Source organism: Castor canadensis, chromosome 8, assembly GCF_047511655.1.
Source record: "Castor canadensis chromosome 8, mCasCan1.hap1v2, whole genome shotgun sequence".
NCBI lineage: Eukaryota > Metazoa > Chordata > Mammalia > Rodentia > Castoridae > Castor > Castor canadensis.
The window spans coordinates 3,650,871-3,673,881 of NC_133393.1; the positions used below are offsets into that span (position 1 = coordinate 3,650,871).

General features: G+C 38.1%; 1 protein-coding gene across 9 annotated transcripts in view; it reads left to right on the top strand.

The window, feature by feature from the left end:
- Positions 1-23,011, top strand: part of Hmgcll1 (3-hydroxy-3-methylglutaryl-CoA lyase like 1) — a 131,411-nt gene that overhangs the window by 87,298 nt on the left and 21,102 nt on the right. The window contains exon 8 of one of the 9 annotated variants that reach the window (XM_074081874.1): positions 4,614-11,356. The exons of the other annotated variants lie outside the window; for them this stretch is intronic. Coding sequence (XP_073937975.1) covers positions 4,614-4,703 — 90 coding nt within the window. The 3' untranslated portion in view covers positions 4,704-11,356. Of the gene's footprint in view, positions 1-4,613; positions 11,357-23,011 lie in introns of those variants that run through there. 9 annotated transcript variants of the gene reach the window in all.

Consider the following 23,011-nt stretch of genomic DNA (forward strand, 5'->3'; position numbering starts at 1 on the left):
TCTCCCCTTCAAAGTCAAAGACTTTGCCCCTGGTTACTGCAGTTAGTGACTTGCTTATGGAATGTTGATGGAGTCGGAAATATTTTGCCACCATCACTAACCTTCTTAGCAGTTCTGCAGGGAATTAGGTGTTCAATAAGGTGTGTCCACCAGGAAGAGTGGCAGAGAATGGCCATCTTGCTGTTGTCTCCCTTAGCTGCAAATTTTGACACCACATAATACAAGGAGACTGTCCAGCAGAGGTCTTTCAATAATGATTTGTAAGCTTGCTATATGGTTTAGAAAAACATATATAGGTCAAGTGTTTAGACTCTATGTAATTGCTAACTAATGTTCAAATTTGTTTTTAAGTGCCCTTTAAGTGTTTCAATAATTAAGACTAGTTGTTGGGTTATATGGAATATTTTAGTAATGAATTTTCATTAGTTTTGAATGAATATTTATTCCTCAATTATCCACTCATCCAAGGAAGTCACTGCTCTGTAAATGGTAAGATTCCTCTTTACCATGTCTGACAAGTTGAACTCTAGTCTCATTTGCATATACTACTGTTTTATTCTTTCACTTATCTTCAGTTTAAAGTGTGCTATATTTCCTTACATCTTCTATAAGGAGATTCTTTCTCACTTCTGAGAACCATTATAGCCCTTCCTGAGCTGCTTCACAGAATCTAGTTTTTGACACCATGGGAAGAGGTGAGAAGATGGAAGAAATGAAAACTGGAACAACATTACAGACATAGCAGAGATTGGCATGTAACAAGGGATCATTATAAATAGGTTATGCCAACTTATTTGAAAACTTGGTGAAAGATAAAATTCATATGATTATATAAATGATCAGAAATGAAAAAGCAGAACAAAACTTCATCAAATAGGAGTTTGTGTTTTTCTTTCACAAGCCCAGATGCTTTAAGGAGAGGTTACATGGAGTGCAAAAGAAGCAAGTAACTCCAGTATTCTGCACACATTTTCAGAGACTTTTGAGACAAAGTAACCACCTCATTTACTTTTACAAGTAATATATTTGGTTGCCAAATCAGATAAGGAAAGTACATGAAAGGAACTTGGTGATTACTCTTACTCATGAACACAGATGTCAAATCCTAAACAAAATATTAGTAAAGCAAATCCAGCACTGCATATAAAAGATAACATATCATAAAGAAGTTTGTTTTATTCCAGAAATTCAAGTTTGGCTCAGGCTAGAAGAAAGTGAATAGAAATTACTGCCTTGAAAGGTTAACAGGGAAATATATAATTATCTCTGCCTTTGTAATTTGCATAAACAAAACTTCTTTATTTATTATCTATTCTCCCATCATGGGATAGTTAAGTATCCAGTTTTTCTGAGCATTCAATTTTGAAGGGTTTTGCCTTACAGTGAGGGCAGCAAATTCTGCCATAGCTTCAAGGACAATAACTGCTGCAGAGGCCAGGGTGATGCCATTTGTGTTCATTCTGAAACCATTGCTCGCAGAACTCCTAGGAGTTCAGTATGGCAGTGACTACAAATCCTATAAGGACATTATAGGACAGAAGAAACACAGCCAGGTCAATCCATGGGATCCTAAAATGCTTCTTTCAAATGCAGTGTAGTTACAGATAAAGAAAAAATCCATTTCAATTAAGTTGGTCTGTCCCGGAAATTCTAGGTAAATATTCCAAAGACAATCAGTGGAAACAGCATGAAATCAATCGCTGTAAAATCAGAATCAATAGCATATTGATAGACTAAAGAAAAATCGTATGATCATCTCAAATGGTAGGGAAAAATTATTTTACATGCTTAACCAAGTAAGGGTCAAACCAGTGCAGGAAGGAAGTACAGGAAAAGCATTGCAGGATATATAGAATTTCAAGCAATTGTGCTCTAAATTGATATCATTTCAGATATTATAATATGTCTTCAAAATCCCCAAAGAATTCTTAGATAAAATGTTAAAACCAATAAGTAAATTTAGCAAGATCACAGTTGTAAAAGCTGTGATCTTAAAAAAATAATAATAAAAACCAAGTCTTTTTATACATACCAGTGTGTTAGACTTTTTTTTGTTACTGTGACTAAGTACCTGAGAGAAAAGGGAGGAAAGATTTCTTTTGGCTCCTGGTTTCAGAGGTTTCAGCCCATGGCCAACTGGTTCCATTACTTTGGGTCTGCAGCCAGGTAGACCCAATGTTGGGACATGGGTAGACCCATTTGGAAAAAGAGTGGGGGTAAGAAGGAGGCTGTTCCCTCAAGGAGCCAGGCAGCAGACAGAGCGACTGCCTGCACTCGTGGGATCTCTTATATACCTCTTTCTTCATCTAGGCCCACAGCCTATAGGATGCAGGTGCTGTTCATAGTGGATCTTCCCTCCTTAGTCACTCCTCTCTGGAAATACCCTGACAAGCACACCCAGAAGTGTACTCTACTAATTTCCTAGGTACTTCTCAATCTAATCAAGTTGACAATCGGGCTTAACCATCACAAGTAACAAAAAATGTCAAGAAAATAAGGTATGTATATAACAACAAATGTGATGTTTTTCATAGAAAGCAACATAATGACATGGAGAGGAGGCTTTAAAGTTTTAAATAAATGGAGAGATAGAATAAGTTTCTGCAGTGGAGGTCCCAAAATTCAGTAATATTGTCCTTACCAAGTTATTGATAAACTTTGTGCAAGTGCATGCGAATGTCAGTGTAAGTTAGCAAGTTAATTTTAAAATTTACGTGGGAGTGCAGACGATCAAAAATAGTCAAGGAAGTCTAAGAGGAGTTCCATACTTAGGGAATTTATCAGATAACAGATCTTGCCTTTAAGGTGATATAAATAAGGTAAAATAGTAACCATGCAAGGAAGAACATATAAGCCAAAAAGAAGAGGCAGAAAGCTGTCAAAAGACTCAGCATAGACAAACACTTGACTTGTAATAAAAACATCACTATGAGTTAGTAAGAGAAGTACAGTCTTTTAATTCAGTGAGGACTCATTCACTTTGTATAACCACCTAGAAGAAGAGAAGTCTTAACTTTACCTCACAGTATACATAAAATCAACGCCTGACTGACTGTTAAGTCTAAATTGGAAAGTAAGTAACATGAGTGAAACATTTTGCATGGGCAGAGGTTTATTATGTCGCACATGCCCACAGAGCCATTCTTAAAGGGGTTAACACATTTTGCTGAGTCTTACCTCCTGTCTGGTTCTAAACGTAAGGATTCCAAAAAGATTCTTCTGTGGTTGTGGCAAGTGGAGGGGGAGAATCTTCACTGTGGAATATCACTAGAGTACTTGTCATCGGAAAGGCCTGTTCTCTGGGGGAAAGGCTTCTTAGAGCCCTTTCCTGACAGATAGGAGGGCATTTATCCCATTTCTGCCTCCATTAGACCCCTGTCACAACAAAGGGCTGAAATCAACCCCTCTGGAGAGACATGTGAAAGTCGGTGCTCAGACACACAGACTCTTTACAGCTCTGAAATCTAATCTCAAGATTAGATGCTTCCCTACTCCCTACTTTCCTACCACTTAAACAGGGCTCTAGAGTAAGAACAGTGCACCTAGCAGAAAAAGCTGCAAGACACAGAGACACGAGGAGGAATATGTAGGGAAGGCCACCAGAAAGAGGGCAAAGATAAGGACACTGGAGAAATTGAGGCCTCTGATACTCAAAAGTGCAACAAGCATTACCTACAGCCAAACTCCCAGCCCTGTAAGCATGGTTCTCACAGGTAAGCTAATTTATCGCACTTCCTATCACCTGATGCAATGTGTCTGGCTTTCAACATGGCAGGGCTGGGGATGTAGCTCAGTGATAGGGTGCTTATCTAGCATTCACAAGTCCCTGGGTTTGATCCCCAGTATTGGAGGGGATTTCTTGTCAAGAAAAGAACAAAGCCTGAGGAAACAAAGCAACCATAGAATCAGAGAGCAGTAGCCAATATGAAAAAAAGATGGAAATATAAACAGCGAGATGGAAACTCTAAGAAAATTACAAGGAAATGCTAGAAATACATATATTTCTATGCATATAAGAGAAATTGTGAATGACTTGGGCTTACCACTGCACCGATTATGACCAAGGAGAGAAACAGTGAGCTGAGAGTTGTATCAAGAAAACCTTCATGGGCTGGCAGAGTGGCTCTAGTGGTACAGTGTCTGCCTAGTCAGCACAAAGCCCTGCGTTCAAATCCCAGTACCACACAAAAAAGAAAAATTTCAAAGAGCACATAAACTATTACTCCAGGTTTGTAAAACTTGAATAAGAAAAACTGCAATCATAGCATAGTGTAAAGCCAAAGTATCTGTTGGAGAATCTTTCCGGGGGGAGAGGAGACAAACTTTGAGTAGATTCAAAAATATTACTAATTCTGTATTTCTTATACTGTGTTGAGTAGAAGTGTGTTCACTTTATTGTGCTTTCAACTGTATGTCTACTTTAAGTAGGCTTTTTATGTTAGCTGTGACAGAAATTTAAAAGCTAAAGAAAAAAAAGGAGTAAAATATGTCATTATAACTACATTCGAACTTTTGGACAAGATTTCCCTGAACCAAATCTATCAATTAAAATTTTAAAAAAATCATTTCACCATTAAAGCTATTTTAGAAAGTGTCCATCTAATATATTTCAGCCACAGCCACTTGAGAACACAATGAAGAGACCAAGACCGACAGAGGAAAGCACCAGGACTTGTTTATACAACAAAACATGTGACTGGTAAAATATTCTCCACTGAGACTGGAAACGTACAGTGGAAATGAGACCTTTTACTATTCTCACGCCAACACAAACACTGGTTAGCACCGTGTGAGAAAGGTTGTAAGAAATACTGCTGGGTTTCAGTGGCTCAAGCGAGTCAGCAGATTTCTTTAATTGTGGACAATTGGGCCCCAAAACTTTATAGTCTCTAGCAAGGAATGGTCCTGGGACATGAAACTGATCCCTGATAAAACAACCCTGGGGTCATGAGAAGGCTACTCTGCCAGTTTTGTTTCTCTGTGGGACCAGCTGACATCTGGTTCAGCTGCGGAAGCTGGAGAACTTCTTTAAAATTCTCTTGACAGTAAAAATGGACATGTGGAAAACATTCTGATCTGTTAATCTTTGGTGCTCCTGAAAAAGGAACATTTGGCTTTATACTTCACGATGATAAATGTGGAACCTCCAGATCTCGTTGTAAATAACTTGATGGCATTTGAATACAGAATAGGAATTCTATTTCCCAAAGGTACCAAAAGATGAATATGCACCCTCATCAATGCTGTGACATGAGAAGCCCTCTGGACTCTTTTGGGTTTTGTCATCTGTCCACCTTTACTTTGGTTCCATTTGGCCAGTGAAAATTTGTGAACAGTAGCAAATAATTTCTTCTCTTTCTCTTCCTTCTCCTCCTCCCCTTTTCTAACTAGCTCCCACCCATAATCACATGCTTTTTTCCTCACTCCTTCCTCCATTGTATTACATATTTCTAATAATCAAGAAACCAAGCAATAATATTTATATGTGTGAATGCAAGTGTTTGTGTGCTATTGATATGTGACCTTGAAAATCACTGCATGATCTCACTAGGATGGAAATAAGTAGAATGAAACAAAAATTGTGCTGACCGCATTATATCCTACCCCTGAATAAGTAATTGGCTGACTTCAAAGGAACGAGTTCTACTTTGTAGTACCTACAGGAGTGTAGGATAACCAGGAGATGGGATCATAACTTCAGCTTCTTGTTCCTCCTACTTCTGTGCTCAATCTGCCTGTTGCTTGCTACTCCCTGTGGCAGATAACCTTCCTTCAAATTGCTGTGTAAATTTTTCTTTACAGCAGATTTACTTCCTCCTTTCACTAAATTTCTCTTCTCAGCATTAATAAATTCATTACAATTTCAAAATTCCCCAAAGCCTGGGTTTAAACTTAGAAAACAAACTAGTAAACAAATACTGCATAATCAAATAGCTCCCCATGAAATGCATACTGCTCAGGACATATGCCTTTTCTGTTCCCAGGAAGCATTGGTGGTCTCTAGACAAAACAAATATGCAGGTAGATAAATAAATACACTTAAAGGGGGGAGGAGAGCATAGCTATTGCTTCTGGTAAGCGAACTCATTCTTCTTTCCTCTTGATTCTATCTATAGAGTGTTGGCTTCTGAAAGAGAGAGTGTCACATAACAGTTACAAGCAAGGCTTCTGCAATCTACATATCGTGGACCAAATTTTGCCTGTCATCTTGGGCAAATTACTGAAATGTTCTATGCCTCATATCACCTCGTCCATAAACCTGAGGTATTAGTAGCATCTACTTGTGAGGAGTAAGTGAATGTGGCCCGCAGTAGGCACTGGGAGCTTTTCTTGCTCTTCTCTGCTGGCACCGACCTGTAGCTCTCAGTTTTGCTTCCATTGCAAAATCAGGAGTATCACTCAATCACTCCACCTTCCCACTAGCAGTGTGGTGGCTTCTGTTAGCAGTGAATCTCAAAGATAAGGAAGTATTTTCATTGTGCAATATTGCACATGAGAGCATTTTTCTGTATTCCTCACAAGAATTCATCAGACATTTGTAAAAATTGTCTATAAGGCATTGATTCTTTGCTAGATGTTAGATGTAAATGGCTATCTTGTAACTTTATAAGGCTATATGTGGGAGAAAGTATCAGGCCAGTCATTTTCAAGCAATTCTGCAGTTATTAAGTCTGAATTCATTGTTACCTTATAGTGTACGTTGTTAGATTTAAAAACCCAACTTGTGCTTAAAACTCTTGGTGACTCCATTGCACTCTTAAACTCCTGTTAGACTGCCCCTCTTTCATGCTCCTTTTCATTCCCAAAGTTCCTGGACTATGAGCAGTCACTCAGATCCCCTGGACCAGACACTTTCACATAGGCTGCCTGCTCCATATGGGGCACCTCATTCCTCTCTCCCTCTCAACATCCTCTATTCATCTTTGAAGCCAAAGTTTATAAAGATTTTCTGAACAGGTGTTCCTGGGCTGTACTTTCATGCCACCTGACACTCACTGTCAGAGGATTGCTCACACAGTATCTCCACTGCTGACCTGCACAACAGTACTGCACTTGTAGTAAAGAGGAAAAGAAAAGAGAGTAACATTAATTCAGCAGCACAGCTGCACTTAATGAGGTTAAACTCTGAGACTTATTGTAAAGCGATTTAAAATTTAGAGCTCTCTGGTTTTAGGCTACCGATATTCTTTAATTGAGCACTTTTCTTGTGTGTAGTTCTGAGTTGTAATTGTATGTAAGATAGAGGAGGAATGAAATGATATCCAGTCAGGTAGTGTGACAACTCAGTCCTATATGCTTATACATAAGAAGCCTGAGCTGACACCTGACACTTAGCTTAAATGTTTGCAAATAATGTGATGAAAATATTCACACAGAGAAGATATCGTCCAGATTGTGTGGTGACTGGGTAGTTGAGCTACAGACAAGGGAATCCATAGAATAAATATATTTTAATTTGTTTAAGATCTTCTCAAAATCAGACCTTTATTTGGAGTCAGACTTTTACTTTGGGAACATGACTTATTGGAAGGAGCAATGCCTTGAGTTGAGGAAGGATTTAGTTAAGGATTTTGGGCACATAGGACATGGTTAGGACAAGAAAGTTAGAAACAATGATGCAGAATCTACATGGAATTTACACTGCTGAAATATAAAGTTCTAGGCAATGGTAAAGTACAGAGAGTGGTGAAATTACATCAGAGACAGAAATAAATAACAAGCTGGATAATATTTTGATGCCAAGTCATCAGAGACCTCAGTGATATTCATGATCTTTTAAAATTATTGCTAACATATAAGAGTCATACAGGAGGATACATTGTGACCTTTACATATGTGCTTATAATGTATCATAGATTCACCTTTCCTTAGTGTTCCCTCATCCCCCAGCTCACTTCTTAGACAGTTTCAACAGGTTCAATTTTCACATGTGAATACAAAATGCATCTGCCATATTTGCCCTCCTTCACCCTTACCTTGTGGCCTCCCATGATAATAACCTTGAACTTTGTCTTTCAGGTGATCCAGAACCATAGAGTTTTAAGCAGGGAAGTGATCATTTGCACCTTAGACTGGCATTTTAGAAAAAAATTGCAGGAAATCTATGTAAGGTATAGTTCCAGGATGTAGAACAAAACAAATTAGATGAAAGACACTTTTCAGTAAATTAGTCAAGATATATTGAGGTCTTGCATGCAGGCCATACATCATACAGAGGAGAATGTATTTAAGGGGTAATAGAGGACCCCATGGCTGACTGGGGGAGAGAGAGAGAGAGAGAGAGAGAGAGAGAGAGAGAGAGAGAGAGAGAGAGAGAGAGAGAAGTGGTTAAGTGGTGTGCATTTCGCATGGGTGATCAGGTTGTCACATAAATCAATCCATTAAACTGTGACCACTGACCCCACCGCCACCCCCAGCAAAGACACAGGGTCCTAAATCCCAGAAGCAATGGAAATAGAAGAGGCACAATAGTCATGGCAGATATTCAAATTAGCTAAAGAAGTGGGGTTGCTCACCACTTTCCTAACAAAGCTTTTGTTCTTGGTTTGCTGCCTCATTCATTGCCCTCAGCTGCAACTATTCTGAGGTTCCTTTCTCACTCAGGTTCCCACAGAACTTATCTCCCCCACACAGGTAGTGAGATTGTCTCTTGATTAGTCAAAATAATTTAATCCATAAGACATAATCCTGTTTAAATTTCTACCTTACTCGCCATACAAGTTTTTTGAGTATGGTTCTGGCTTCAGAGAAGCAGTCTCCAATATGACTCAGTCCTTGAAACAAATGGGCACATATATACATTTAAAACGGAAAATATCTTCAAGGAATAAAAGGGATAGTTCTAACTTTTTTTTCTCTTTGGTGGAACTGGGGCTTGAACTCAAGGCGTGCTCTACACTTGGGCCACACCTCCGGCACAGTTTGCTCTGGTATTTTGGAGATGGGGTCTTACTATTTGCCCAAGTTGGTCTGGAATTATGATCTTCCTGATTTTAGCCTCTCAGGTAGCTAAGATTACAGACATGATCACCAGCACCCAGTTCTAAAATCTTTTTAAATTTTACAAAATGGAATCTTGTTAGGTTATATGCAATACTGCCAAGTAAGATTTTCACCATCATGAATGAAGTTTTAGTTCAATATCAGTGAGTTGATGTAATCAGTACATCATTAGATCAGATATGATGGTGATTAGTAATAATTTTATGATACAAACCTTTTTAAAAACTAAATAGATTGGGACCTACCTGAAGCTAATGAAGTAGCTTATTGATGGATACATCAATAAGCATATGCTTAATGATGACTTAGAAATAATATCAGTTGAGAATATAAAACAGATTAAAAAAGATTCAGATCATTCCTACCAGAAGAAGAGAGAGAGACTAGAAGAGAAGGCAGAGGACTGAGTGTGGGTATCCACATTTCGGGAGGATAGAGAGAAGGTTACAACAGAGATGGATGGAGAGACTAACTGGCCATGTAAAGGGAATGTTTTCAAAGCAAACCTGGGGCTATATTCAAAGCAAACCTTCAAGATAGAAAAGACATTGAACTTCCAAAATGTTACTTTACATCATTGCTTGCCTTTCCCCCTGGCCCCAGACAGGGTTATGCTATGCAGCCCAGGCTGGTCTTGAACTCATAATCCTCCTGCCTCAGCCTCCCAAGTGTTGTGATTACAGGCATGTACCACCATGCTCAGCTAGTGTTTGCCTTTTTGTTGGTGGGTATAAGTGAGCCTGCCTAGAATGTCACCACTTATATTACTCGTTTTTTAAGTAAAAGAGAAAAAAAAAAGAGTTTGGGAAAAAAAAGAAAGAATATAAAACAAAGTAACTGTCAGCATCTCAACATTTTAGGAGGTTTAACCAATGTAATAAAGCAAGAAAAAGAAATGGCAAAAAATAATTAGCAATTAAAAATGTACCCACATTTCCACATGAGTGGTTATTCATGCTACATATTCTTGGATGTTCACATAGACAAATCGCTTACAGTATAGATAACTTTGTTTTTCGAGTATGTTGTATGTGTATTTTATGTACAGTCATGGGTATATATGTGTATGTGGGTGATAGTAAGAACAAAACAGTTAAAAATATTCAAAATGACAATGTTTCTGCAGAGAAATAACAACCAATAAAGATATAAGAGAAAAATTTAACAAAACCTGCAAAGAGCTAGAAGAAACTAATTATGTGTGAAATGCTTTGTTGCAAAACTTGTGTATCAAAATTATAAAATGTTACTGAAGGTATACAGATAAATCATGGACAATGCCTAGATATGTAATGTTCACAGACAAGAGAATCCAGTAATCTTAATAAAGATGGCAGTTGTCCTGATCTTTATGTGTAAACTTAATGTTCTTCCAAACAGTCTTGTTCAAGAAACTTAATAAACTGCTTAAGCAGGGAGACTCATACTTGTAATCCCAGTTACTCAGGAGGCAGAGACTGGGAGGATTGCCACTTGAGTCCAGCCCAGATAAAAAGTTAGCAAGATCTCATCTCAAGAAATAAACCAGGCATGGTTGGGCACATCTGTAATTATAAGTATTTGGGAGTCATGAATAGGAAGATCATAGTCCAGGCCAGCCTGGAAAAAAAAGTCAGATCCTATCTAAAAACTAACCTAGAAGGCAGAAAAGGCAGGAGTCATAGCTCAAGGGGCGGAGTTTTGCCTAGCAAGCACAAGGCCCTAATCCTGCTAAAAAAGAAAAATACTTAACAGCCAAACCTAAAATTCAAATAAGGGCAAAGAGTAAACAAGACAGACTTTAGAATGAGATAGGAAGTCTTGCCTCATCCAGGGGAAGACTTAAGGTAAGCTAGCTGCCAGCACCACCAACCGAGGCGGCTTAGGCACCTGGGAGAGTGAGAACAGTGAATACTAATGGCTGGACAGCAGGAGGGTGGGGACGCTTGAGCTCTGAGTGTCATACTGGGAGGAGCTTGCTTCTCCTTGAGATTGATTTTAGGAGTTCTAGGGAAGCCCAGAAGGAAGACATGTTGTTGTTCCTGAATTTGAATGAATTTGAGTCTCATTCAATACTGAATGGGAGGCCCATCTACTGCACCATGGCCTGCCTGTGCTTTGGAGGACATTTTAGTAGGTTATATTTATTTCAAACCTCCCATGGATGAATATGCATGTGTGTGTGCACAGAGGAGTCTTAGTAGTAGAAATGTTTCTTAAACCAATAGAGAAACTGAATCATTAAAAGTCCCTTTAGTCAGTGTTATAGCTGCAGGATAAGACTTTTATGTCTTTCACTTTTGTCCTTTTCAATTAATTTCTACTTACAACTGGGAGTCTGCATTTTAAACCTATAATTATATATATTCAATAAAATAACAAATCATCTTCATGCAAATGTAATGGTATAATAGATTTAATTATGTTTTCAGTTGATATTATATATTAGTAAATAAAAATAATTCAGTCTCTACAAAATTGTTATCTGTATTATTCACAGTTATTGTCTCTTGATGTGTGTGTCTTAACCAAAACTTTCATTCTAAGTCACTGGGCAAGATCCTCACTAGTAAACTAATATTTAATGTTTAAAATATGTAAACAAACAAGGAATGAAATGAACTAAAATTAAAATAAGACATTTTCGTCTACAGCATTCTGGAGTTCCTAATTTCCACCTGCTTTGTATTCTTATTTTTTTCCTTTTTATGCACCTGTTCATACAGAATATTACCCTGGAGTTGAGACTCAAAATATTTAACAGAATTTGAAAATATTTTATCCTGAAAGTGTTTATCCCCAGTGTTCTCTGATGAAGTAGAAAAATGAATAGCTTGGTCCAAAAAGAACAAAAGGCAAAGCTTGCATTCTTTCAGTGGGGACCCCATCTGGTGAGGGGCCCAGGGGTTACTGGACTTAGGGGGAAACAAACATATTTTGTTAAAGAACTTGAAAGTCTGCACTTGCAACAATGTTTCAGACTGAAATGTTTATATCTTCACTGTTACCTTTTGAAGCACTTCTATCAGTGTAACTGTTGGAATTTACCCTCTAGTAGAGAGTTCTCATAAGGAAACTGAAGCATAAAAGTAAGTAACTTAAAGGTCATGAATTAAAGCATCTTTTTCCCACACACTTTAAAATAACTTGCAATTTTCGTATTAAAGGGCCATTTTCTATATTTCTTTTCTCTCTCATCTCAATAGACTTGACCCTCCAAACCTAGCATAATTTCTTTGCAAATTTTTTTGTCTTTATTCATATATTCGCAAGTACATACATGGTTTGGGTCATTTCTCCCCTCTGCCCCTGTCCTTTTCCTCTGCCCCTGCCTGCCCTCGCTTCCAGGCAGAACCTGTTCTGCCTTTTTCTTCAAGTTTGTTGAAGAGAAGACATAAGCAATAATAAGAAAGATAAAGTGTTTTTGCTAGTTGAGATAAGGACAGCTAGACAGAGAGATTCCTAACATTGTTTCCATGTACAAGTGTTTTACAACCTGAGTTGATTCATGTCTACCTGACCTCTTCACTACTTCCCGGTCGCCTTCCCATGTTGACCTGTGTCACTAAGGTTACTGTATTAGTTCCTCTGCAGTGGGCACATTAATCACTTTCAAGTTTTGGGTTTCCTATCTGTCCGCATTCTTCCTGTATGTGTTCTCCCCTTGTCATGTGACCCAAGTCCAACAATATTACTGCCTTTGCCCTAGATCTAATGTCTGCATATGAGAGAGAACATACGATTTTTGGTCTTCTGAGCCTGGCTGACCTCGCTCAGGATGATGTTCTCCAGTTCCATCCATTTACTTGAGAATGGTAAGATTTCATTCTTCATGGCTGCATAAAATTCCATTGTGTATAAATACCACATTTTCTTAATCCATTCGTCAGTGGTGGGGCATCTTGGCTGTTTCCATAATTTGGCTATTGTGAATAGTGCCGCAATAAACATGGGTGTGCAGGTGCCTCTGGAGTAACCTGTGTCACATTCCTTTGGGTATATCCCCAAGAGTGGTATTGCTGGATCCTATGGCAGATCTATGTTTAGTTTTTTCAAGAAGCCTCCATATTTTTGTCCAGAGTGGTTGTACTAGTTTGCATTCCCACCAGCAGTGTACAAGGGTTCCTTTTTCCCCAAATCCTTGCCAACACCTGTTGTTAGTGGTGTTGCTAATGATGGTTATTCTAACAGGGGTGAGGTGGAATCTTAGTGTGGTTTTGATTTGCATTTCCTTTATGGCTAGAGATGGTGAGCATTTTTTCATGTGTTTTTTGGCCATTTGAATTTCTTCCTTTGACAAAGTTCTGTTTAGTTCAGTTGCCCATTTCTTTATTGGCTCATTGATTTGGGGAAAGTTTAGTTTCTTAAGTTCTCTGTATATTCTGGTTATCAGTCTTTTGTCTGATGTGTAGCTGGCAAATATTTTCTTCCACTCTGTGGGTGTTCTCTTCAGTTTAGAGACCATTTCTTTTGTCTTTCTGTCAATGAGATGAGTCTCCTGTAAACAACAGATTGTTGTATCTTCCTTTTTAATCCAGTTTGCCAGACGGTATCTTTTAATGGGGGAGTTGAGTCCATTAACATTCAGTGTTAGTATTGATAGGTATGTGGTGCTTCTTGCCATTTAATTGTTTTTGTTGTTTGAGGATTTGATTATGTGCAGCTGAATTAATGTTACTCTCTGATGCCTTGTCTTTTCTTTTCCTGTGCTTGGTGCTGCCTGTCCTCTCATGGTTTTGTTTGCTCATCTTCTGTATGCAGAATTCCTTGAAGAATCTTTCATAGTGGTGGTGTGGTGGTCATTTATTGTTTTAGTTTCTGCTTATCATGGAAGACTTTTATTGCTCCATCTATTTTGAATGATAGTTTTTCTGCTTAGAGTATCCTAAGGTTGAGGTTGTTTTCATTCAGTGCCCAGAATACCTCACTCACTCCATGCTTTTCTTGCTTTTAAGATTTCTGTTGAGAAATCTGCTGTGATTTTGATGGGTTTACCTTTGTATGTCATTTGTTTCTTCTCTCTTATAGCCTTTAGTATTCTTTCTCTATTCTCTTGTGTTTGCTGTTTTAATGATAATATGTCATGGGGTAGTTCTATTTTGGTCAGGTCTGTTTGGTATCCTGGAGGCTTCCTGTACCTGAATGGGCATAGCTTTCTCTAGGTTTGGGAAATTTTCTGTTATTATTTTGTTGAATATATTACAAATCCCTTTTCCTTGCACCTCTTCTCCTTCTTCAATGCCCATGACTCTCAGGTTGGGTCTTTTGATGGAGTTGGTGAGTTCTTGCATTTTCTTTTCACAGGTCTTGAGTTGTTTAACTAATAGTTCTTCAGTTTTTCCTTTAATTACCATTTTATATTCAAGTTCTGAGATTCTGTCTTCTGCTTGTTCTAGTCTGATGGAGTGGCTTTCCATTTTGTTTTATAGCTCTGTTTCATTCTTTTTTCTGAGGTTTTCCATATCATGGGTCACTTCTTTAATATTGTCTATTTTCATCTTTAATTCATTTATCTCTGTGGTGTTCTTTGTTTCACTTTGGTGTTTATTTAGGGGTCCTATGAGTTCATTTCTTTGTTTCTGTGTCTTCTCATATTCTTCATTTTTGGTGTCCTGAAATTTCTTGAGTGCCTCTTGTACGTTTTGGTTAACCATGTCTAGTAACATCTCCATGAAGTTCTCAGTGATATTTTTTAATTTGGTGGTGTTCTTGTGGGCATAACTGGGTTCCTTGGCATCATTTATCTTTGTTTTGTTAGAGTCCAGAACTGGGTATCCATTTTCTTCATTTTCCTTTGCATCCTGTGTTAAGTTATTTTGGGGGAGAGAATGGTTTCCATCCTTTTTTTGTCTTCCCTTTTCTCCACTTGGTACTGTGCAACTATGTTCTCGATAAGGTAGTTGGTGGTTTCAGTCACCTGTTTTCTTTCCCTTCGTTTAATTTTGTTTTGTGGCTGTATTGGGTTTATGGCTAAGTGTGTGTGTGTTATTTCTGTCCCTGGTTGGGGTGTGATTTAGTATTTGCTAATTCACAATAGTAAAACTAACAAAAAAACCCCCAAAGAAATCAACGTGGAGAGATGAACAAACACAAACAAACAAGCAACAGAACAAACAAACAAACAAAAATTCTAGGCTCAGGAGCAACAGAATTTCAGTCTTAGTTTAAGATCTGGTGTTACACCACCAGCATCCAACCCTAGTGCTGGTATTTAAGCAGAAGCTCTGTCGTAGTCTCGCCAGGTGGTTGGGTAGTGTTTTTGTTTTTTGGTTTTTTTTTTCTGTCTCTCAGAGGCCACTGTTTGGTCAGCTCCTCCCTCAATGAAGTGTGGCAGTTTAAGTTTGTATGTTGTCCGCAGGTTCCGGAATCAGCTCTGTAGTCCACCAGCCATCCTGCTTTGGAGATGGGTTTTTGCTGTGTTGGTTTACTGGGGTCTTGTTTATTTGCCTCCCACCCTTTCTGTGAGGCAAGGTCAGTGATCTGTCAGCTGGCCCCTTGCTGTCAGCATGTTGTGGTGGTTGGCTGATTGTTTTTCAATTTTGCAGTGTTGTTTGACTTTGGATGTTGCTCACTGGCTTAGGAGATGAGCTTTGTGGACCTCTACCTGCCCTATTTCAGGCAGTGGCTTATCACTCACCCACTGTAGGCCCTTCTGCCTTTTGAGCCTTTGTTTACTGAAAGTTCATGTGGAGATTAGCTCCTTGCTCCTCCCCACTTCTCCACTGCGTTTTCAGCAACTCCATTCCCTCTGCTTTGTGCTAGTTTTCAGTTCCTTGCTTATTGTTCAGTTGTTGTTTTTTTTTTTGTGGGAGGGGGGATCAGTCTGCCCAGGGGACTATGCTGGCTTATCACAGGGGTGGCTGGCGGAATACTGCGTGATGCTTGGTGCTCACCTGTTTGGTCTGCTGAGTGTTTCCCAAGCAGGTTTGGAGCCGGTGTCTGGAGATGCCGCAGCCCTCCTGTTTTCTCAGTGTAATGTGGCTTGGAGAAGCTTTCTGCGGGTCGAGAGATCAGGATGTTGAAGTTTTGATTCTCCTTGCTGCTTTATTTCTGCCAAGTGTGGCTCCAGTGTCTCAGCAAGGTTTTGGAGTCTCGGAGCTCATGCTGTCTGCTTCTGTGCCCTTGTTGCCATCTTCTGTTTGTAAAATTTTGCCGCACAAGTCGCCCCATTAGGGGTTTGTTCCATTTTCATGCTTCCATACATTCTCATGGTGGACTTTGATCAGGTTCACCCTGCCTGTTACTCTTTCTTATCTCCTCCTTCCTTTTGTATACAATCTTCATGGGTTTCTTTATTCTGTTTTCATACATGCCCACGAAGTACTTGGTAATGTCAATAATTCCTCCTCAAAAAAACAAAACAAAACAAAAAAAAAAACACAGCCTTGTTTTATATTCATTTCACTTTTCAGGTCTACATTCTGCATATGAAAGAAATGAGATATTTGTCTTTCTGTCAAATTTGATTTTTTTTGGGGGGTGTAGTTTTATATCTTTATTTTTATTCCATATCCTGCACTGTCTTCCTTATTTTGTTCATCTTGGAATTCCTTCAGGTGTCTGTGTCCTTTTAATTAGCATTGATTATTCTTATAATCATGCTTTTGAATTGTTTGTCTGAGATTTCATCCACTATCATTGACTGTTTATCATTAGAATCCATTATTGTGGCCTTGTTCATTTTTGGAGGGGTCATGTTTATATTTCTTAAATTATAAAATATTTCATATAGTCTTCCTTGTTTATTGATTCTAATTTTTGATAGCAGTTCACATTAAGATGCCAGCACACTCATAGCTGTGTGCATATATGGGATCTCTGCTGGGATGGAAAGCTTGTTTCATCCTGATATTCTGTGCTTGACAGAAATGTCATTCTCAGTAACAATGAATCACAAGCCTTCCGCACATTAGTAAACAGGCATCCTGAATCATCCTTACTAGTTTTTTCCCCACTAGTTAACTTTCTAAAATGAGAACCGTTTTCTTTGGCAATGTGCTTTTGAGTAGTTCTGCACAACTACATATTTTGCTGTAATCAGAGTGGCCAGTTTTTTATTGACTGTTTTGTACAACTTCTCCAGCTTATTTCAGTTAGAGTAGTCAAATTGAATGAGCATGTATTTAGAATATGACCTATTTCTTTGGAGATATGTTGTTTTAATTTTACAATGCTGTTTTTTAAAGTTCTGATGAAATTATGGTTGTCTTCCGTTGTCTAAAGATATTTTAGTTTTAAGCGAGAAAGTTTTCAATAAGTAAATTCACTAGTCAAATAACAGGAAGGAACAATTATTTATAATTTTGTTTTTACTGCGTGCCAGGTATTATACACATTCCTTACTGCATTTCCAAATTGGCAACATGTTCGTATACAAGATTTGAATTTAGCCTCCAACCCCTGGACTCCATCTAGTCTCAAGGTCAATTAGCAAACACTGAAATACTGTACAAACTTTTGTGATACCAATAACACATAGTGGTGGACCTAGTGTTATTTTATTTGGAGAACTGTAATGTGATTTGCCTTTCTTGCTTCACTTTTTAAAAACCTTCAAAGTTCTGTGCATGTAACTCACAGTTGGAGATTTTGGAAAGCCAAAAAATACTTTCCACATGTTTCTTCTTTCGACTCTCCAAAAATCATTTACTCAAAAAAAAAAAAATCTTTTCTGCTTTAAAAGAACATCTAGATGACTAAAACTATATAGTAGATCATTATTCTTCAAGATGTTTACCCTGCTTGTCTACAAACTGCATCATATTTTATTCCATATTGAAACCATAGAGTTAAATGACTTGGGGATCCAAGTCCTATAGTATGAGGCAAAAGTCTTTAAAAAAAAGACATACATCATTTCTCATGAGAAAACATTACATCTTATATTTTGTATGTCTCATAGAAAAATTCTAACTTTACTTAGGTAGGTGTTTAAAAGTTGCTAATGTTGTAACAATAAATAAGCAATGTTGACATTAAAATCTAGCATTGTATTAAATTTCTGAAATTGCTGGCTTAAAAAACACTGACACAAAAATGTTCAGATCCAGGGACTGCAGAGCTCACAAGTCACAACACAGTGCTCCCCCTGTGCCTTTGGATAAGGTCAGCAATGAAGCGAGTTCAAGAAATTTCATTTAGAAAAGTGTTCTGCCATGGATCAGATAAGTGTATACAATTTTAAGGGCTTGTTCTTCCTTGTGATTTTTTTTCTACCAAAAGGATATAATATTTTCTTCAGGTTCTTGAAGGAGTCTGTAATTTATAATACATTGAGAACTTTGATTTAGAAGAGCCTTTTTTCTTGAAAAGCATGAGGATTTATAACATAACATTCATGCTCTTTGTTTTAAATATTTATTTAAGATGCCCATGTATTTTAGTAGAATAATTTATCAGAACACAAACAGGTTTCATTTAACTAAACATTTAGACTGCCTGTCTACCATATGCAAGACAATGTCGTGGTATAATCAGACGATATTTGGCAGATGAGCACAACGAGAATAATTGTATGAAAGTTTTATAGGGAGTTCTTAAGAGTCACTCATTGCCTTTACAGTTAGGAGAGCAAAAAAGAACTCTTCCTCTATTTTATTTATTTAGTTATTATTTTGATAGTACTGGGGTGTGAACTCAGGGTCTCACACTTGCTATGCAGGTGCTCTACCACTTGGGTCACTCCACAAGCCCTTCCTCTGTTTTTAAAGATAGTTTTATATATTTTAAAAGACTTTAAGACAAACTGCTTCAACAGCTCCAATGACATCTCCAAAGTTAGCTCTTCAGTTGATGAAGAGCTGAGAACAAGACCAAAGGTCACTGCTTGTGCATTTATTCTATGAAATCTGGTCTTGTTCTAACTAATGTTTATAAGGATCTAGCTGGTGGGATAAAAACCCACAAATACATGGTTAAAATTAAGTTTTAGTGCTTACTATGAAATGCAATTGTCTGGTGTTCACCTCTAGCAAAGTGGGATGAGTTCTTTGTGTACAGAAATGATTCACTGTGTAGGTAAATACTTGAAAATAAAATTTTGGGTTTAGAATATTTTGAAATATCATTTTGTGTCTATACACCTATAGTCTCACATTGCACTTTGTTTTGCATTAAGTTTTGGATTTCTCTTATCCTTAGTAAGGCTGTCTACAAGTGTCTCACCTCTTTAAAAATTTCTAAAACTTGGCTATCCAGCACAGAGGCATGCCTGCATTTGTTAGATGGCTCACAAACCTTGGTAGGAATTCCTCTTGGATATGTGTGATGATGCGAGCAATTGGTACAAAGTTAGGTACTGGTCTGAAATAGTGAGCAAGAACAGACATACTTCTAATACAAATGCAGTAGGACTTACAGATGTCCTTGAAGCTTCAGCTGCAAAGAAGTGTCTATAAGCATGACTTCCAAGTTAAACAGTTATCATGAGATATACCCAGAATGCACACATATGAACAAACTGCTAGCTAGATTCAGCAGTATATTAACATATGTATTTATCTGTAGATATCTTAAATGTGGTCAATGAATAACATTTGAAAATATGTAAATTTATGTAGGTAAATAAGCCTTGTAATGCTACATTAAAAAAAATTCAGTGTGGTGTGCATTTATTTATTTATTTATTTGTTTTTGCATTATTTCTAAAAAGAGTCATTTTTTAAATTGTTTTTCTGGGTCTGGGTACATTGTGGCATTTACAAAAGTTCTTACAATGTGTCAAATACATCATACTTGGGTTCACTGCCCCCACTCCACTCTCACTTACTACCCCCCATTCCTGGAATAGACCTATTTGTAATATTGCATCTTATTCTTACGTATATTCACCACAGTGAATTATATCTAGAAACCACTTAATGACTATGCTTTGATAAATGGCGAGATCATCTTACAAAGGACAAAAGGATGCAGCAGTATGTCAGGGCTAATGCCCCATGTCAGTAGCAGGAAACTGGTATGAAAAAGTTTGGTCGCTGGCATTGATTTCAGTTCTTTAACGCCTGTGTTCCATGTCTGCCTGTGCCTGAAAAATCTTCTTTCTCTTCAGGGAAAGTTCAAATATCATGGCCTCTGTGAAGCCTGCCTTGATTAGCCAACACTGAAATGATTTCATTCCCCTCACATGCATAGCAACATTTCCTAATTGGCCTGAATTACCTCTTCTCATAGTCTTCTTTCCAGTTATTCATATGTATGTTGTATCTTTTCTATTAGACTACACGTTTTTGAGTCAAGGACTGTATCTGGAATATATTAGTGTGAAAAGTATTTTCTTTTATTATTCATATGTGCATACAAGGCTTGGTTCATTTCTCCCCCCTGCCCCCCCCCTTACCACCCACTCCGCCCCCTCCCTCTCCCCCCGCCTCAATACCCAGCAGAAACTATTTTGCCCTTATTTCTAATTTTGTTGTAGAGAGAGTATAAGCAATAATAGGAAGGAACAAGGGGTTTTGCTGGTTGAGATAAGGATAGCTATACAGGGAGTTGACTCACATTGATTTCCTGTGCATGTGTGATACCTTCTAGGTTAATTCTTTTTGATCTAACCTTTTCTCTAGTTCCGGGTCCACTTTAATTACTCATGGCTATGGGAGGATTTATTCTTTAGCTCCCATAAATCTGAATGAGCTCATAAACATTATCATTCCATACAATTTTGACAGAAGATAAGGTCAACCCATCAAATTTGAACTTGTCAACTTACAGACCATAGACATTTGTGAAATTAGCATTGTCAAGTAAGAAGCTAGAATCTAAGATGACATATTTTATTTGACAAGAAAGCATCCATTGATCCTCATTTGTTAATAGCTTCTTAAGAGCTTTGGCCTAGCCTATCAAACAGCTAAGTGTTTTATGATATGAAAGAAAATGCATGAATCAGATGAGGGAGAACAGGGAGAATGGTAGAAGGGTGAATTCATATTGATATATTTGATACATTGTAAGAATCTGTGTAAATGCTGCAATGTAACTACCCATCACAATAATAAAGAGGAAAAAAGAAAGTACACTGCACAAAGATACTTCCTATTTTGCTTTTATCATTGAAAACATGTTAGTTGGGACTCCAAACCTGATTAGTAAATATTTATCCCCAAGATATGGCCTTGTTGTGTATCTGATGTTATTTTCTAGTACTGTGCCCCAGCAACCTTTAGTCTAAGTGCAGTTGTCTCCTTACTTCTGCCTGAACATCCTAAATACTCTCCTTTTTCAAGCTGTTTGCTCTGATCTCGTTCACTTTGCCTGAACAAGTAGTTATTTCAGATCAGTTCACAGTTGGCTGTCCCGCTTCATCCAGGCTCAGCTCATGCACTCCTTTTATCAGAACAGAGTGGTCCACATTAGCACCTCCTCTTTGCTCCTTAAGTTCCTGCATTATTACTTTTTTTCTTTTATTATTCATATGTGCATACAAGGCTTGGGTCATTTCTCCCCCCTGCCCCCACCCCCTCCCTTACCACCCACTCCGCCCCCTCCCTCTCTCCCCCACCCCCTCAATACCCAGCAGAAACTATTTTGCCCCTATTTCTAATTTTGTTGTAGAGAGAGTATAGGCAATAATAGGAAGGGACAAGGGTTTTTGCTGGTTGAGATAAGGACAGCTATACAGGGCATTGACTCACATTGATTTCCTGTGCGTGGGTGTTACCTTCTAGGTTAATTCTTTTTGATCTCACCTTTTCTCTAGTTCCTGGTCCCCTTCTCCTATTGGCCTCAGTTGCTTTTAAGGTATCTGCTTTAGTTTCTCTGAGTTAAGGGCAACAAATGCTAGCTAATTTTTTAGGCGTCTTACCTATCCTCACCTCTCCCTTGTGTGCTCTCACTTTTATCATGCTGCATTATTACTTTTATTCTCTTGTTAAATAGCTGCGTTAAGTGTTTTTCTTGAGAACACAGATTTCTTTCTTTTTTGTTTTCATTTTTCTTTTATTATTCATATGTGCATACAAGGCTTGGTTCATTTCTCCCCCCTGCCCCCACCCCCTCCCTTACCACCCACTCCGTCCCCTCCCTCTCCCCCCACTCAATACCCAGCAGAAACTATTTTGCCCTTATTTCTTATTTTGTTGTAGAGAGAGTATAAGCAATAATAGGAAGGAACAAGGGTTTTTGCTGGTTGAGATAAGGATAGCTATACAGGGCATTGACTCACATTGATTTCCTGTGCGTGGGTGTTACCTTTTTTGATCTAACCTTTTCTCTAGTTCCTGGTCCCCTTTTCCTATTGGCCTCAGTTGCTTTAAGGTATCTGCTTTAGTTTCTCTGCGTTAAGGGCAACAAATGTTAGCTAGAGAACACAGATTTCACATGCTACATTTGCTACTACTTATACCTGATCCTCCAGAATAAGGCAAAATAAACCAACAGTTAATACTACTAAGCTTTAAGTGTTGTTTTGAGTTCCTTAAAAAAATAAGGTAAGGGATACATGAGAGCTTAACACTGGTCTTTTTTTTTAAAAAACAGTCTTGTTATGTAGCCCAGGTTAGCCTCAGACTGTGGTCTTCCTCTGTTAGTCTCTTGAGAGTTGGTTTGCAGGGATGTATCACCATCCCTGGTATTGAATTTTACATGAAATATACTGAGTGGCTCCTACAAAAGGTATCTAGAAAATACATATTGTTTAATCTGCAAAATAATATGCCCCTTCCTTCTAGTAAGAACCTCCATACACTATTCTAGCCAGGTGGTTCTTTGTGAGGGCTTAGAAATTCCAGCACCTTTCTGTCCCACTCCTCCTGTAACTCCTAACTAAAAAGACAGTCACAATTCCTCTGTACTAGTGCCTTGGCTTCAATAACTGGCCCAGGGATGGACATGTGTCTCATGATGGATCCAAAAAATGATGCCAGGAGTTTTCTGGCTGAAGCTTCTGGAAAGGAACTCTTTCTGTTTGTTATGTAAAACGTTTTGACTTTTGGCTTAGAAAACATAAAAGAAGTAAGCTCACACATGGGGGAAAGAAGTGGAGGGAGGGAATGAGGGAAGGAAAGAGAGAGAAAGAGAGAGATAAAGA